At 46.1% G+C, this 14,971-nt stretch overlaps 1 protein-coding gene across 1 annotated transcript in view; it reads right to left on the bottom strand.

Annotated features, from left to right (window-relative positions):
• LOC130393506 (adhesion G-protein coupled receptor D2) overlaps positions 1-14,856 on the bottom strand; it is a 51,786-nt gene extending 36,930 nt beyond the window's left edge. The window contains exons 1-16 of the mRNA XM_056604179.1: positions 14,676-14,856; positions 14,504-14,534; positions 14,210-14,234; positions 12,793-13,002; positions 11,955-12,473; positions 9,925-10,101; positions 9,678-9,757; positions 8,303-8,596; positions 7,766-7,877; positions 6,826-6,963; positions 6,130-6,232; positions 5,751-5,862; positions 4,894-4,949; positions 4,297-4,423; positions 3,374-3,477; positions 1,410-1,512 (exon numbers count right to left, since the gene is read on the bottom strand). Coding sequence (XP_056460154.1) covers positions 1,410-1,512; positions 3,374-3,477; positions 4,297-4,423; positions 4,894-4,949; positions 5,751-5,862; positions 6,130-6,232; positions 6,826-6,963; positions 7,766-7,877; positions 8,303-8,596; positions 9,678-9,757; positions 9,925-10,101; positions 11,955-12,473; positions 12,793-13,002; positions 14,210-14,234; positions 14,504-14,534; positions 14,676-14,773 — 2,289 coding nt within the window. The 5' untranslated portion in view covers positions 14,774-14,856. The remainder of the gene's footprint in view (positions 1-1,409; positions 1,513-3,373; positions 3,478-4,296; positions 4,424-4,893; positions 4,950-5,750; positions 5,863-6,129; positions 6,233-6,825; positions 6,964-7,765; positions 7,878-8,302; positions 8,597-9,677; positions 9,758-9,924; positions 10,102-11,954; positions 12,474-12,792; positions 13,003-14,209; positions 14,235-14,503; positions 14,535-14,675) is intronic.
• Positions 14,857-14,971: the final 115 nt, after the last annotated feature.

Below are 14,971 nucleotides of genomic sequence, written 5' to 3'. Positions count from 1 at the left end.
ATATGTATGTAAACACACACCCACAAACACACACTATAATTGTTTGGAGTCGGAGGTTAAATAAGTAGAGGTCATGGGTGGGCAGCTGAGACGCGCCCGTCCAGGTTTGCTCATGAATGCGGTGACCGCCGTCACTCACCACTCCGACGAGACGTCTGGACTTCCCCGACAAAATACCAGAGATAGGAATTTGCATATGACGTCTTTATATAATCAGCGATTTTCCGCACTGTCCTGCGACGATGTCAATTTGGACTTTATTTAAAAAAAAATACTATTTTGTTTTACATTTTAGATTTCAAGAATCAAACGGTTAATTTTAAGGTTCAGGGTTCGAGGTTCGGAACCGCAAGGACCCTCGCAGCTCGACTATGGACACTGGGGTTCGAACCCAGAACCGGGAGTCCAACAACCTAACAAGGAGACGACGCTCCCCTGCCGCTGTACGTCTGTTCCACCGCCCCGCCCATGATTTGTCGAGACCCTGTCGTGCAGCTATGTGACCCCGGAGGTTAAGTGTTCCCTGGCGTGACCGAGCGTTGGGGTGGGGTGGGGGTCAAGCCGTCCTCAGCCCTCCAGTGAGGGACTGGACCATGTGTTGTTGCCCCTGATGGATTCCACATTACCGGACGCTTATGTCACACCCAGAGATCCCTCTCCATTTGTTTTGACTGGTGCTGCGCCCCCATTACCCCCCCCACCCCCCCCCACCACCCCCACGCATCCCGGGTCTGCTGTTACGTTAACGATTTTCTAAATCCCATTAGAATGACGGCTAGCCACTCAGTGCTGCGATGACATAATGCTTTGATAGCCTGAGAGAAAGACACTGGCAGGGAGGTGTTATTGTCTAATAAGATGAGGTCAAGCAACAATCCGGCTCATTTGACTGGTAGGCTTTTGTTTCTTGTTCACTTCTAAGGAATATGTTCACGATTCCAAATCGGAAGATGTTTCCCACTATTAGGTATAAAACAAATAATATTCATAATTGGATATAAGCCTACATGCTAAGATTCTGTATAGTCTAATCTGATTCATCAGGGCAGGCCCATTGTTAAGTGATCGTCAAATAACGCAGGGTATATTTGTTGTAATCTATGCCGTTCAATAATGCCTCATTATTATGTTATTTTGCATGGTTTAAACGCTAGTAAATAACCAGTTGGCTTATCAGGGTTCCCCACAGCGGTCTACAGTCGAGCTGTGGTGCCTCCACGTCATGACCGGCTGTTAATTACAAACAAATTAACTTCAACAGTATGGCGACGATGTGCGCGTCGCACATTGTCGCCATACTGTTGAAGTTAATTTGTCTGTGTCAGCGTTCACGTCAGCGTCTGCATTCTATTTGACAGGAGATATAGATAAAGGCGGGGGGGGGGGGGGGGGGGGGGGGGGATCCGAACCTTGTGATGGAGGGCTGAGCCGCTGCAGAGCAAGACTACTTGGGCACAGATCAGAGCCACAAACAGGTTCTTGTGGATCGACGTCCGGTCCGACCTGGGGATGCTGGGAAGGAACAGGAGTGTCAGAGGACATTGGTGGCTTTGTGCAGTGACTTCTTTGGCTTGGTTTCTTTTTTCCTAGACTTTGTTGATGAAGAACTCGTTATCAGTTGAATACATTTTGTCTTCTGATTATTACACAGCTTCGGGGAATACACCATTCTGATTGGTCGGTGATGGCATTCAGTGGTCTGTTATTTCTGTATATTGGGCCGTGGCTATGGATAACAGACCGTTGCTATGCAAGCTTTTTCCAACCGTAGAACCAAACAGACAATTTGTTTATCAGACCGTGGCTATGAATAACAGACCGTTGCTATGCAAGCTTTTTCCAACTGTAGAATCAAACAGACAATTTTTTTATTAGCGGATGCAATAAATAGATTTTGTTCTTAATTAGTTTTTCGTTTTTTTAATCTTCACACATAAAATGAGTAACTCCATGTGACGATTATATCTTGCCCTGTAGTTCACCATATTTTTCCATGTCTCTACGAACCACTGCAAAGCCCTAGCCAACACTAAAACGCCCCTACAACACTTGTAGCACCTGACATACGCCCCTAATTGAGGAGGAGGAGGCCCAAACCGACCGCACCTTGTAACAGTAACCAATGGGCATCTCCGAGCAAGGCACACAAACACAATGTTTCCCATTTCCCAGGTGTCCTAAGACACGCATACCTGCAGTGGAGCAGAGGAGCTGACAGAGTGCGAATGAGGTTTATGTGTAGGGGGAGGTGGTGTGGGTGGGCAGGGGAGGGTGACGAACTAAAGAGCCACTCATTACCTTCGTATAGATTAGGACTCATTAAGACTCATTTCACATCTACATTCCCCTCCGTCGCCACGGTAATTTCACGCTGGGATGGGCGTAGCCACAATCAGTACCGTGTGTGTGTGTGTGTGTGTGTGTGTGTGTGTGTGTGTGTGTGTGTGTGTGTGTGTGTGTGTGTGTGTGTGTGTGTGTGTGTGTGTGTGTGTGTGAGCGTGTCTGATTTAGGTCAGTTGTAAATCGTAGGGGTCTCTTCACCTGCTGATAGTTAATTAATCCGGTTAATTAACAGCAGTGGAAATGCTGCCATAAAGCTTGGGATTGGATCCATGCAGACACCACTAATTACTGGATTAGCATCCGTCAATAGTACCAGCTGACTGACAAACTCAGTGCTGGAAGGCCAATCAAGGCTGGCTTCCCCTGTTGGTTCACTATTTATCCTGTGATTGTTATATTTAACCCTCCTCAACACTGTGTGTATGTACATAAATAGCAAATATAGCTCTTCATATCATCTGTTGAAGAGCAGTCGTTTCCTAGATATCAAAACCGCCTGCTCTTGTGCCAACAGTCATTGATCACGGTCAAGTCACTGGGATCAGATTTCTTTCGCATTCAGATGATTGAAACACAAACAATCCTCAATTTAGGCTGTGTCTGCCTCCTATTTTTAAATGAACTGCTGCCACACGATTATTTGCTTTAACCAGCAGGTGTTCCTGTCACTAATAGATGGGCCTTTAAGTCCTGATTCAATAACAAATTATGTATGGATGGGGGAGACATCTTGGGGGCGACAGTTGACTCTAACCCTTAGTCTTTTTTGAAGCAAAAACGTAATCTAAAATGCTACTTAAAAATAAAAAAGCCAATCACATTGGATCAATAATTCAGGGATCCATGATCGGTCAAACCCCCTGCCTCCAGTTTCCTAACACGGCACTGTGTAGCGAGTGGTAGGCTAACAGAAGTGTGTGTGTGTGTGTGTGTGTGTGTGTGTGTGTGTGTGTGTGTGTGTGTGTGTGTGTGTGTGTGTGTGTGTGTGTGTGTGTGTGTGTGTGTGTGTGTGTGAGATTTGGCCGCTCACTCTAACACGGTGAAGAGCATCAGGGTCACCACCAGCGCACACAGAGACGCTCCAGAGCCGATGAACGTCAGCTTGGTCAGAATGGCCTCATCCTCGTCGCTCCACTGGTGGGGGGAGGGAGAGAGAGAGAGAGAGAGAGAGAGAGAGAGAGAGAGAGAGAGAGAGAGAGAGAGAGAGAGAGAGAGAGAGAGAGAGAGAGAGAGAGAGAGAGAGAGAGAGAGAGAGAGAGAGAGAGAGAGAGAGAGAGAGAGGAGAAAGAGAGAGAGAAGGAAGAGAAAGATAAATAGAGAGAGAGAGGGAGAGAGACAGAGACAAAGAGAGAGAGAGAGAGAGAGAGGGAGAGGGAGAGGGAGACAAGGAGAGGGAGTGATAAAGACAGACGGACAGAAAGACAGCGACGGATCGTGGGAGAGGTTGAGACATGGAGAGGGAGTGATAAAGACAGACAGACAAAAAGAAAGGCCAAGACAGATAGTGAGAGGGGAGAGGGGAGAGGGAGAGAGATGTAGATAAAGAGAGTGAGTGGAGAAATAGAAAGAAAGAGTCAGAGAGAGGGGAAGAAAGAGATATATATAAAATTAAAAGTGCATGGATTGCTGCTAATGATCTTTGTTTTCACACAATGAATTGTGCATGCAAAGTAAGTGATAAGAGTGTGACAGATACTGGTAAATATAACATAACTACCCCCCCACACACACACACACACACACACACACACACACACACACACACACACACACACACACACACACACACACACACACACACACACACACACACACACACACACACACACACACACACACACACACACAATATTGTTGTTGACTAAGTTAAAAGGAATCAATTGCTCAATATTTCGATAAATCATCGTATTGTTGTGCATCCATCCACTGTCCGACAAGTGCAAAATGCGTTACCTTGGATTCCATGTAGTTCATGAGGATGGCAAAGTTGGTGGTGTGGCTACAGGAACAGGATGTGACATCAGAGCCCTCGTACGTCACTCTGCAGTCCTTACTGGACCAGAGAGGGGCATGTTCCCGCCTACATGGTCAAACAAACACACACACATGAATACACACACACACACACACACACACACACACACACACACACACACACACACACACACACACACACACACACACACACACACACACACACACACACACACACACACACACACACACGCACACACACACACACGTCATCAACACATTTTCCACACATTCAAATACCACAAACCATCAAAAAGGTCAATGTCTACATCTTTACCGACTGTATTCCTCGTTTTCATAACTGGAGTATAACATCGTATTACATCGGCTTATAGCGGCGTAAATGAACACAGACAGACGGACAGACAGACATTTAGGCACGCAGACGGAAGGCTGGCGGGCGGACTAGTATAAACACCATGTATCATTAACGTAGTAGTTCTGGATCCACACTGGCATAACATGCTATAACATTCACCGGCCTTGACGGCCGGCTCTGCTGCTGCTAATACTTACAGCAGGGTGTAGTTCCAAAAGACACAAACAGGCGTGACTCGCTGAGAATACTCCGCCTAGGAACAGAAATGCATGTATTCACACACGTAATCTCTCTCTCTCTCTCTCTCTCTCTCTCTCTCTCTCTCTCTCTCTCTCTCTCTCTCTCTCTCTCTCTCTCTCTCTCTCTCTCTCTCTCTCTCTCTCTCTCTCTCTCTCTCTCTCTCTCTCTCTCTCTCTCTCTCTCTCTCTCTCTCTCTCTCTCTCTCTCTCTCTCCCTCCCTCCCTCCCTCCCTCCCTCCCTCCCTCCCTCCCAATACCCTGAAGAAGAACGATGATGTTTTAATGCAACATGGATCAAATCCAATGTCTAAGAATTCCTTGGCAGAGGTTGGATGTAAAACAGTCGAATAGTTACGTTGATTCAGAGAGCAAATGTAACGCGGACATCCTGCTCAGACAAAGAAATGTGTTGGCCTCCTGAGAGCTGATACAGAAAATGAAGTCTTAGCTTTACTCTACCTTATTTTGCTTATTATCATTGGCCAAAGACCAAGTAAAAAGAGTGCTTACATACCAATGGTGTTCTTCATTAGATAAGAACAGTAAGTCAAAGCTTAATTGAATAAATAGAGTTAAATTAGCCTGTAAACCAGTGAACCTATCACAGCACACATACAGGTGCTTTTCATTTATCTTTTAAGCAAAGAACGAGTTAAGAACCTCAACTAATGAATCACAATCACTGAACGCCAATATTCTGTTCGACCGGGGAAAATGGGGATGGGGTAGGTCCAACAAAAACACCTTTTTAGACAAAGGGGTTGTATAGTTTGGACCCTACCCCTACATGTGCAAAAAGAATGGGCGGACCGTACCACGTGGGGGGTGGTGAGGGTGTACTGCACAGCAACAGGAATGGTTTGGGCCTTGACGGGGTCTCGAACTGTGGCTGAGATGACAGCTGTGGTCAGGTGACCTGGAAGAACGCTGAAAAGTAACCACGGTTACATAGGTGATTCAAGTTCTTAAAAGACAAACGCGTTGTCGTTTTATTATACCAATAAGGAACTGAGGATTCACCTGTATGTTGGATTTTCGGTATTATCCATTATTGACCTAGGCAGGCCTACTAAATCTTTCATAAAGTAGAACTTAAATTAATTCATGACCTTTCTTTTTATATCATGCAACATTTCACATTATCAATAAAACCCGAGCGCCTTCCATAACCGGTGGTAAATCCCTCCCACCTACCTCTGGTCGTTCTTCGGGTCGTCTGGAGGAGTCGTCTCGGCCGCAGACATGATCTCATTCAGACGGCCGTAATACGTATGGATGAACATCACCTCCTCGTGTCCTGAGGACACAGGTTCAAGCCCTTGTTTGGTTTTTTTCCTCGCGTTTTACATTTCACTGTGGGACTTATGCAAACAGCGTTGTGACTTTTAATGATGTTCTGCTTTCAGAGCTGTCCACGTAGCCGAGACCAGCGTGTACAGTATCTGAATTATGATGTGTTGACATGTCAGTGTGCATGCGTGTCCTTGCAATGTGTGTGTGTGTGTGTGTGTGTGTGTGTGTGTGTGTGTGTGTGTGTGTGTGTGTGTGTGTGTGTGTGTGTGTGTGTGTGTGTGTGTGTGTGTGTGTGTGTGTGTGTGTGTGTGTGTGTGTGTGTGTGTGTGGGGGTGTGTGTGGGGGTGTGTGTGGGGGTGTTTTTGTGTGTCTGTGTGCTACCTAGCATGTGTAATATGTGCAGCGCAGTATCTTGGACTAGCCTGTGTGTGTGTGCGTGCGTGCGTGCTTGCGTGCGTGCGCGTGTGTGAAGTCTGTGTGTGTGGGACGGTGTGTGTGCATGCGTGCGTACGTGTGTGTGTGCTGTGGGTGCGCGTGTGTGCATGTGGTCGCGTGTGCGTTCATGTGTGCGTGCGTGCGTGGGTGTGGTTGCGCTACCTAGCATGTGTAACCTGCGCAGCTCGGTGTCTGGGACCAGCAGCTCCTCCAGGCTGCTTCTGTGAGACGACAGCGCCGAGGGCTTGAAGACGTGCCTGCAGCTCCCCTGGGACAGCCTGAGCCTCTCCACGCGCACGTCTGCACGCACACGCACACGCACACACACACACACACAGCCGCAGATACACACACACAAACACACACACACACACACAGCCGCAGACACAAACACACACACACAGCCGCAGACACAAACACACACACACACACACACACACACACACACACACACACACACAGAGCCGCAGACGCACACATACACACACGCACACACACACACTCCCTCACAGCCACATAGACACAAACACAATCGCACACATATCAGGACAAAAACGCGTTATGTTCATATCTGGGTTCATGAAACAAATATATTAGAAAACCGAATAAATCATAACACTGTTATAGTTAAAGAGACAGACAAGATCTAAAAACTTTAAATAACCATAACAAATCACAGGGCGTTGTATTGACTATACCCATATATCGTTCAGGAAAATGTGAAAAGGTATATAAATATACATATTAGTATCCATACAAAGTCAGCTAATAAACAAAACTTCTCTCAAAAGCCGGCAGAAATGGCCGCTTTAGAGTGGGCTGGCTTGGCCACGTGAGTGTACGGTAATTGGTGGACTTCCTTGGCCATTAAAATACAACCACAAGTAGAATATTATTCTCTGAGGAACACTGCAATATAAACTGTCACATTTTGAAGATACAACATTCAAGAAGCTCGTAAAGTAATTTTTAGTACGATTGTTTTAACCACGGATAACAGTGTCTACCGCTGTCTGGGTAGTCGACTCATCTAATTGTAAGTTAGCAAGTCAACGCTGTGTTGCTCCCCAACCCACGGTGACATACTGAGGTGCTTCATCACCTATGTTGTTGGTGGACAGACGGAAAGCTCTTCCCTCATGGAACAGAGAGTCTGCCAGAACTCTGGTCAGTCTGTCGACGCTCTCCACGACCGTGAACGGACCCAAACGGACCTGGAAGTCAAGAAGCGTTCGTTGATGAATCTATCGAGTCTCAGTGTCGGCGAGGCTGCCTGGTAGTAGTAGCAGTAGTGAACAAAGTAGATATCTTACTTTCATTTTACATCTATGGCATTTAGCAGACGCTTTGATCCAAAGTGACTAGTGGTTCATACAGCGGCGGGAGGGTCAGCCATGCAAAACTCGTCTGCACTAAGCCCCTCGACACTAAGAGGAGCTAGGGATCCGACTAGCAGCCTTCGACCCCCCCCCACATCATTATTTTAACGTCTCAAATCATGTGTGTCCGATTTCTTTTGTTCACGATTCACCACGATTGGGTGAATCATGTTCACAAAAGAAGCCTAAAAAATAATAACAACTTAAAAAACCATGAACAGGCTGAGCAACAAACCAAACATGGCACTGGTTCTCCTCACCCCGTCCTCCGAGGGTCCCGACCACCAGGACGCCGTCTGGGGCTCCAGCACCATGCTGGCCAACTTCAGGTAGTTGGTCGCCACGGACACCATGGTCCCGGCCCCGGGGGCCTCAGGGGAGGAACCCAGGGGGGCCCGGTCTAGGTCCACCATCTGGCAGAGGAAGGTGACGTCCGTGGGGGTGAGGACGCCGGCCCCCTCCCTCTCCACCGCTCGCAGCAGAGCCTGGGTCAGGAGGTCGGCGGAGCGGAGGTCTCTGCTCCAGGTGCTGTTGACGCTCATCTCCTCCATCACCTGGGGGACGGACACCGCACAACCTGACGTCGCCAAGTATTCATACTTTCCTGGGCCAACATCACAACCACCCGATCAGCAGTTGCCTCAAAAACCGACCAATCAGCAGCGAGTGCTGTGATGACGTCACCGTTTTGCCTCGCCCGCCTCCCAGAACTGTTAGCTAGCTTGCAGCTGTGCCCAGTGCGACCCCCTGCCTACCAAAGATTCTGTGTTTCTGCTTGTGCGCGCTTGCGTGCGTGCAAACGGTAAGTTAAGCAAATAACATGCAGACCATATGCATGATGTTTTTTAGCTAGTTTTGCCTAGTTTAGTTTGGCCCAGGAAAAATGAATACTTGGCGATATTAGATTGTGCAGCAAAGGACGGTCAACCTCTGTGTGCCATCGGTGTTTCCCATTGGTCTATGTACGGGAAACACAGATTGCACACAGACGATGACCGCCCTGTGTGTGCCATCCCAACTAGGAATGGGAGCGTTGTGGTAACAGCCCGTAGTAGAAGGGCCAGAAGATGAGAGTCTCTCGCAATCGCAGTCAGATTCAATCAAACGTGATTGATTTTATGGTTGCTAGTATTTCTGTGATCGGGTGGTGCGTGTGTGGGTCAGAAAAGAAAATCGCCGGGGTAACTGTCAATGTAGCCAATGAAAAGTGAGTATTTGTGACATTAACAAAAACATTAACAACGTGGAATAAGCGAATAGGTCAATATCAAAAATAAGTGAAGCGAGCAAGTTTGGAATTTACAGTAAGGTTTAGGGTTCAATCCCCAAGGCCTGTCAATCTGTGAGCATCCTCGAGCAAGACGCCTAACCCCTACCCCCTTATGACTTGTCTTGTATCTGTATTTACAGATGCAAGTTTTCACATTCCTAAATCCCAAAATAGAATATAAAATACAGAGACATGTAGCTAACAATATATTTGAACTGCACATAAATTACGAAATACAATAAGGATGACATAACACATATCTTTGTCCTTATAATGATAGTTTCATCCATTACATATGGTCTTCATTAAGTTGAAAATGACTATGTGCCATCGGTTGATATGGACCAGCTTCACGTGTGACTCACCGGCTTGGCCAGAGGATCTCTGCTCAACGTGCTAAAGATGGGGGTCTTTGGAAAATGCCTGTTCGGTATGTCTGCTCCATCTGCAATCAGTTACAACCATGAATTTTTTGTTGGAAAAATGTTAATTATAATTCGGGTTCCATGCGTCAGACCAATACTATGCATACTGTAATTTTCTTTTGCAGTTATCATTTTGTAGTCCATTTTGTACTTCTGCATGATGATGTCATCCCACAGTGGCAGTTACCTTTCTTGAACTCGCAAACCGCCCCTCTGTGGGCAGCGCACTTGTCAAAACCCCTACTGACACTCCCAGGGTCAAAGGTCACACAACAGTCGACCTGGGAGGTCTGGACTGCTTTCACGGAGAGGTTGGGGTTGGCCAGTAAACTGGGATCCAGGGTCACCACCCCTCTGCTGTAATCTGGGTACAGAATACGGCACAGTTTCAGTTTTAATGGATTGCTTTGAACTGTTAAACCTTTATTTACGAAAGGGTGGCCGACAGAGCCATGAACTGGATTATAGTCATCAAAGGCTAAAATTTTACACGTTTCTAAGATTAGAGATGCTTGATTAACTTTAGTATATCTTATGTAAAACAATGTTGGTTGAGGGTATAATAGTACTTGTAGCAGTAGTCTGTAGAAGTAATAACTGAGTGGCTGTTCTTCTCCAGCAGTAGCTAGCTGGGTACTCCACAGTGGCACACCCAGTGGGGTTTTGACCTGGTTAAATTGAGGCAACGTCTCTTTGCCACCCTTAATAGCGTGGGGATAAAGGAAGGTTAACTAGGGTACCAAAGGGCACTTAACTCCAAATGGCCCATTTGTATAGCCATAGTGTTGTGCCATTGCCAGTCTGACTGAGTTTGGCGAGATCCTAAACCCTAGTGCACGCTGGTAAATACAAGTTGAAATACTAGGCGTTTGTTGCTCAATTTTAGGAGGGAGGGTTCAGAAAAATGAGGAAATAGGGAGAGAGATTGACTGAAATTAAAGGTTGGGTTGGTATGGGATTTGCGAAACGCCAGCAGATTTTGAAAAAACACAACTTGAATGGTCCTACCCCCTCTCCTTCAACGCTGACTCTGACTCCACCCATTCCAAGTACATGGACACGCAATCATGAACGAGCGCGAACACAGATGCGCAAGAGCGAGCCAGGCTAGCTAGGTTGGAGTTTAGGGTTGTCTTCTAGTGCTAGGTCCAAATGTGGATTAGCTAGTTAGTTAGCTCCAGTAGCTACCGCAGGATAACAACAAACAGAAGCTTGCTCTGGGTCACGAGCTTTGAGTACGTGCACAAAGGGGTCACGCGCGGGAAGAGGGGGCGTGCAGTACGACCGTTTGACTGGCGTACTTACTGTCCAATGCCACCGGGTGGTTCTGGAAATCATTGGCTGGAGTTTTTCAAGGATTTCAAGTAATTTTGCAAAAATGGCCAAAAAAGAGAATTCCATACCCAACCTTTAAGTAAGAGATGTGACCTTTTTTGACTTTATAAGTCGAACCCCTTTTGAGTCGCGTCCACAATTGGTCATTAAGCAGATGCTTTGATCCAAAGCAACCTCTAAGGAAAACATTCAATAAGGGAGCAACTGCAAAAAAAAGTGCAAGTGCTTAAAAAACAACCAGATGGGAGTTCAGAAGGAATGTCGGAAGCTGTGGGAATCGGAAAACAAGTTAATGTGTTAGAGCCGACGAAGTGACACACCTAAACAACGACTAATACACCTATTATGTAGCCCAGCCACAGCCACACAGAAACGGCTCTCTCTGCTCTCTGTGTTTCACTTTTTACTGGACAAGTTTGGTTGAACCTCGTTCCGCCTCACTACACATGGGTGACGTCAGACTGGGAGAAGTCAAGTCTTTTTAGGGTGGGTTCCACCATGATGTCAGTCCTGAGATATTTACAACAACCCTGTTGAAGGGCTGCCAACGCTGGCGAGATACTACTCTGCCACTGGCTTCCCTATTCATGTTGTGGTGGTGGGGAGCGGGTAAGAGACATAGGAAGAGACAAAGAGAGCCCTCATAAAAGGGGTTAATGTTAATTTGAAGTCTGTTCAAGGAGAAAAGATGGTTAGATCGGTTGAATCACAAGCCAGAACGGTTCCGTACCAGTCCCCTATTACCTGAAACCCCCATTTCAACATGGGTTCACATCCAGTATTTCAATCTTGATAAAAAAAACAATTACACATTTCCCATTGCTTGGATGTGTTCTAGGCACTTCGTTCTAGCCGAGATGCTGCGTTCTAGCGTCTAGGTACCTTGACATGAGTACTGCGTCTCCATGGAGAATACCTCCGTGGCGCTCAGCACGCGCTCCCAGATATGCAGCTGTCTGATACTTCCAGAGAAGGACTCGTTCGCCTTGTCCTGCCCGATGATGAAAACACCGTCGGCGCCGAGTGCGTTGCCGACGTGCAGTCCGTCGCCTTCGCCCACCTGGTGGCCATCTGCAAACATCTCCCAGCGGCCGCCATTTTGGCTCCAGGAGACGCAGAGCGAGTGCCAGGAATCGTCATGGCTGAAAGCGTCGCGGTAGGTCCCATTGTTCCCGTGGATCCATAAGGCCAGCTGGACTCGCCCGGGCCGGCCCGCATCCAAGCTGGCCCGGATCTGCAGCTCGTTAACGTTGGACGGGACGGAGTAGGAAATGATGGTGGAAAAACCCGAGGCACTGTCGGCGAAGCGTAGCTGGAGGCATACGGTCACGGAGCCCATGGACGGGAACTTCTTCACGTTCGATAGTTGGCCAAGCTCTAGAACCCGGCTCTCTGGGGGATCTGAGTGGGAAGGGGAGTTACACATTGTTCAAATCGTTTCATGCCTTTAGTTCGCAATCCTGCGAGATGTGAATGATTTAGGAATGAATAAACTTAACGTGACTTTCATATGAAAATCCCTGAGAGAGAGAGTCATCCACGAAATCCACAAAGTGCTCATGTACCAAGTAACCAAGATTAACCACTGCTCGAAAGATGGATCCAGGCCTCGGGGGCAATTTGAAAATTTGTCATGGACACACTACCTCCACAAGGTACTGTGCTCAGCTTGGGTCTTCACAATATCCCAAGTAATGGGAAGTTGAACACTTGAACTCACCTTTGCTGGCGACCCATACGGGCTGGGAGATGTTCTGGGACTTCAGGAAGGCGGTGAGCGCTTGGGTCTCGGCCGCGTCGCTGGCCGTGGCCAAAGCCCCCATGCGGCGGCTGCACAGTCGCCCGGCGCTGTGCCACGTCAGTCTGTCCGTCACATACTCGTAGTCGGGCTGCTCTCTGGCCACCGTTGGGCTGGTATGCAGCGTGAAGGCTGCATCAACAAAATGTATTGTTAAACCTTTATTGAGTCAGGGAAAGGCCATTGAGATCAGGCTCTGTTTTTCAATGAAACCCTGATTACAACATATAAAAACAGAAATCCAAATGCACAACAGATATTTGGGTCAAACAACCCTCAAAAAATGAACAACAACAAGCAAACTTAATGTTAAGGAATATTAACTTCTATCAGACACATTTTGTAGACCATAGAGGACAATATGTTAAAACATTGTTACCTTATCTATAGGCAAAAGGTGTTGAGTGAGGAGTCTGCTTTAATTGTAAGCTTAACTTTTGCGTCGTTTATCTTCAACTAGATCTGTGTTGCGAATCCCATAGCTGCTCTGTATATTTGAAACCAAGTCGTTTTTGTAGGATTATATTGGAGCTCCCCTATTGATTCTAAGCCTTCGGTTGTTCTCAGAATCACCTATAAATTCCTTACTATAAAAGCAGCTGTATTGAAAGCTTACCTGGCATGCAAAACCCACATTTAGGTCTAAGCCATGTCTACAAATTACATAAAAAACAAGGCTACTCTCTACGATAAATACCTTCAAAATATGTTAAGTAAAGTTGTTTCATTGTTTTTGTTTGCAATGCATTTATTTGAGTAGTCTTTTACTTCAGTAAGTTGTTTAGGCTATAAAAGCATGCTTTGGGCTCCACATTTTGTGTTCTATACATTCAGCAGCTAAGTCAACTCAAAAGGCTTTGTATAATATAATTCTGGCCGCAGTCCCAACTTGACATCATCTGCTTAGTGAAGGATTAATGACATGAGACCAACAGTCGTGAACAGTGTAACTTGAACCATATGATGGAGTACGCTCCATTAAAATGGTGAAGTCATGACTCCTTACAGTACAATCAGCCAGTGGTAAGGAAAAGTAGGTGAAACGTAGATGATTTGGAGTCAGATACAGTAGGTTGTGTGAATAAAATCAGTTTTTGTATACTTCTATATTTGAGCCATTTGGTAGATTAAGATAGATTCAGTAACAAACAGACTTCTGTGATAAACACCAAACACAACAAAAACAGGCCGTAGTGCAAATTCAAACATTATCTAAAATTAAAGTAAAGGATATGAGGATAGTACCTTCACAGTGAAATATGGCTAGCAGATAGACATTTGAATTAATGAATCATCAACAACTTTTTTAAAACTCAAACTCAAATTTGAAATGACTTACCAGAAGCATAACCATGAAACCAACCCTGAAAAATACATATAAACCATAAATAACACATTGACCCTTCCTAAACTGTCCTGTGCCTAAGTTCATATTTATAAAGTAATATGTTAGCTGCGGTTCTGAATAAACTCATGAAACAGAGACAATTACACAGTAGCAAAGTAAATACACGCAAGCCTAGTCGATGAGATAACTTTGTTTCGTGGAAATAACTTTTCGTTCACATAATTTAATAAAATGAAATAAGTGTTGAATATGAAAAGTCTACTCAACACGTGTGTTGATACTCACCAGTAAATTCGACACCAATATCCAGTGCATCCTAAAATGTAGCAAAAACCGTCGTGTTTCATTTAGTCATAACAACGCTACAACGCTTTGCAATAAGGTAATAAATTAAAATAGTGGGTATAAGAAAAAACATAATCTGCTTTTGGGTTGTTTTAAGATGTTTACAGCCTACCTGAGAGGTCTTGTTGACGCGTTAAAGTTGTCGCGACTGTCGTTACATTTCCTCGGAGGACTTCCACCGCGTGGAGCAATGACCCTCCGATAACCCATGAACTAACCACAACTTGTCCTCAATTAATACATTTCGTTAAATACGAAATACGTGGTTTTGATTCGCAGCGCTTTGGCTCAGAATTAGGAGAAGGAGGGGGGGGGGGGGGGAAAGAAAAGGAGGAACTACCTCGGGTGGATGCAGAGGAGAAGGAGGCGGCGGAGGAACCAGAGGTGGGAGTCTCCTCTTCACAGGGC

Source organism: Gadus chalcogrammus, chromosome 12 (assembly GCF_026213295.1).
Source record: "Gadus chalcogrammus isolate NIFS_2021 chromosome 12, NIFS_Gcha_1.0, whole genome shotgun sequence".
In the NCBI taxonomy this organism is placed as follows: Eukaryota; Metazoa; Chordata; class Actinopteri; order Gadiformes; family Gadidae; genus Gadus; species Gadus chalcogrammus.
Note: the sequence above shows the minus strand (reverse complement) of the source record. Positions and strands in the feature narration are given on the sequence as shown.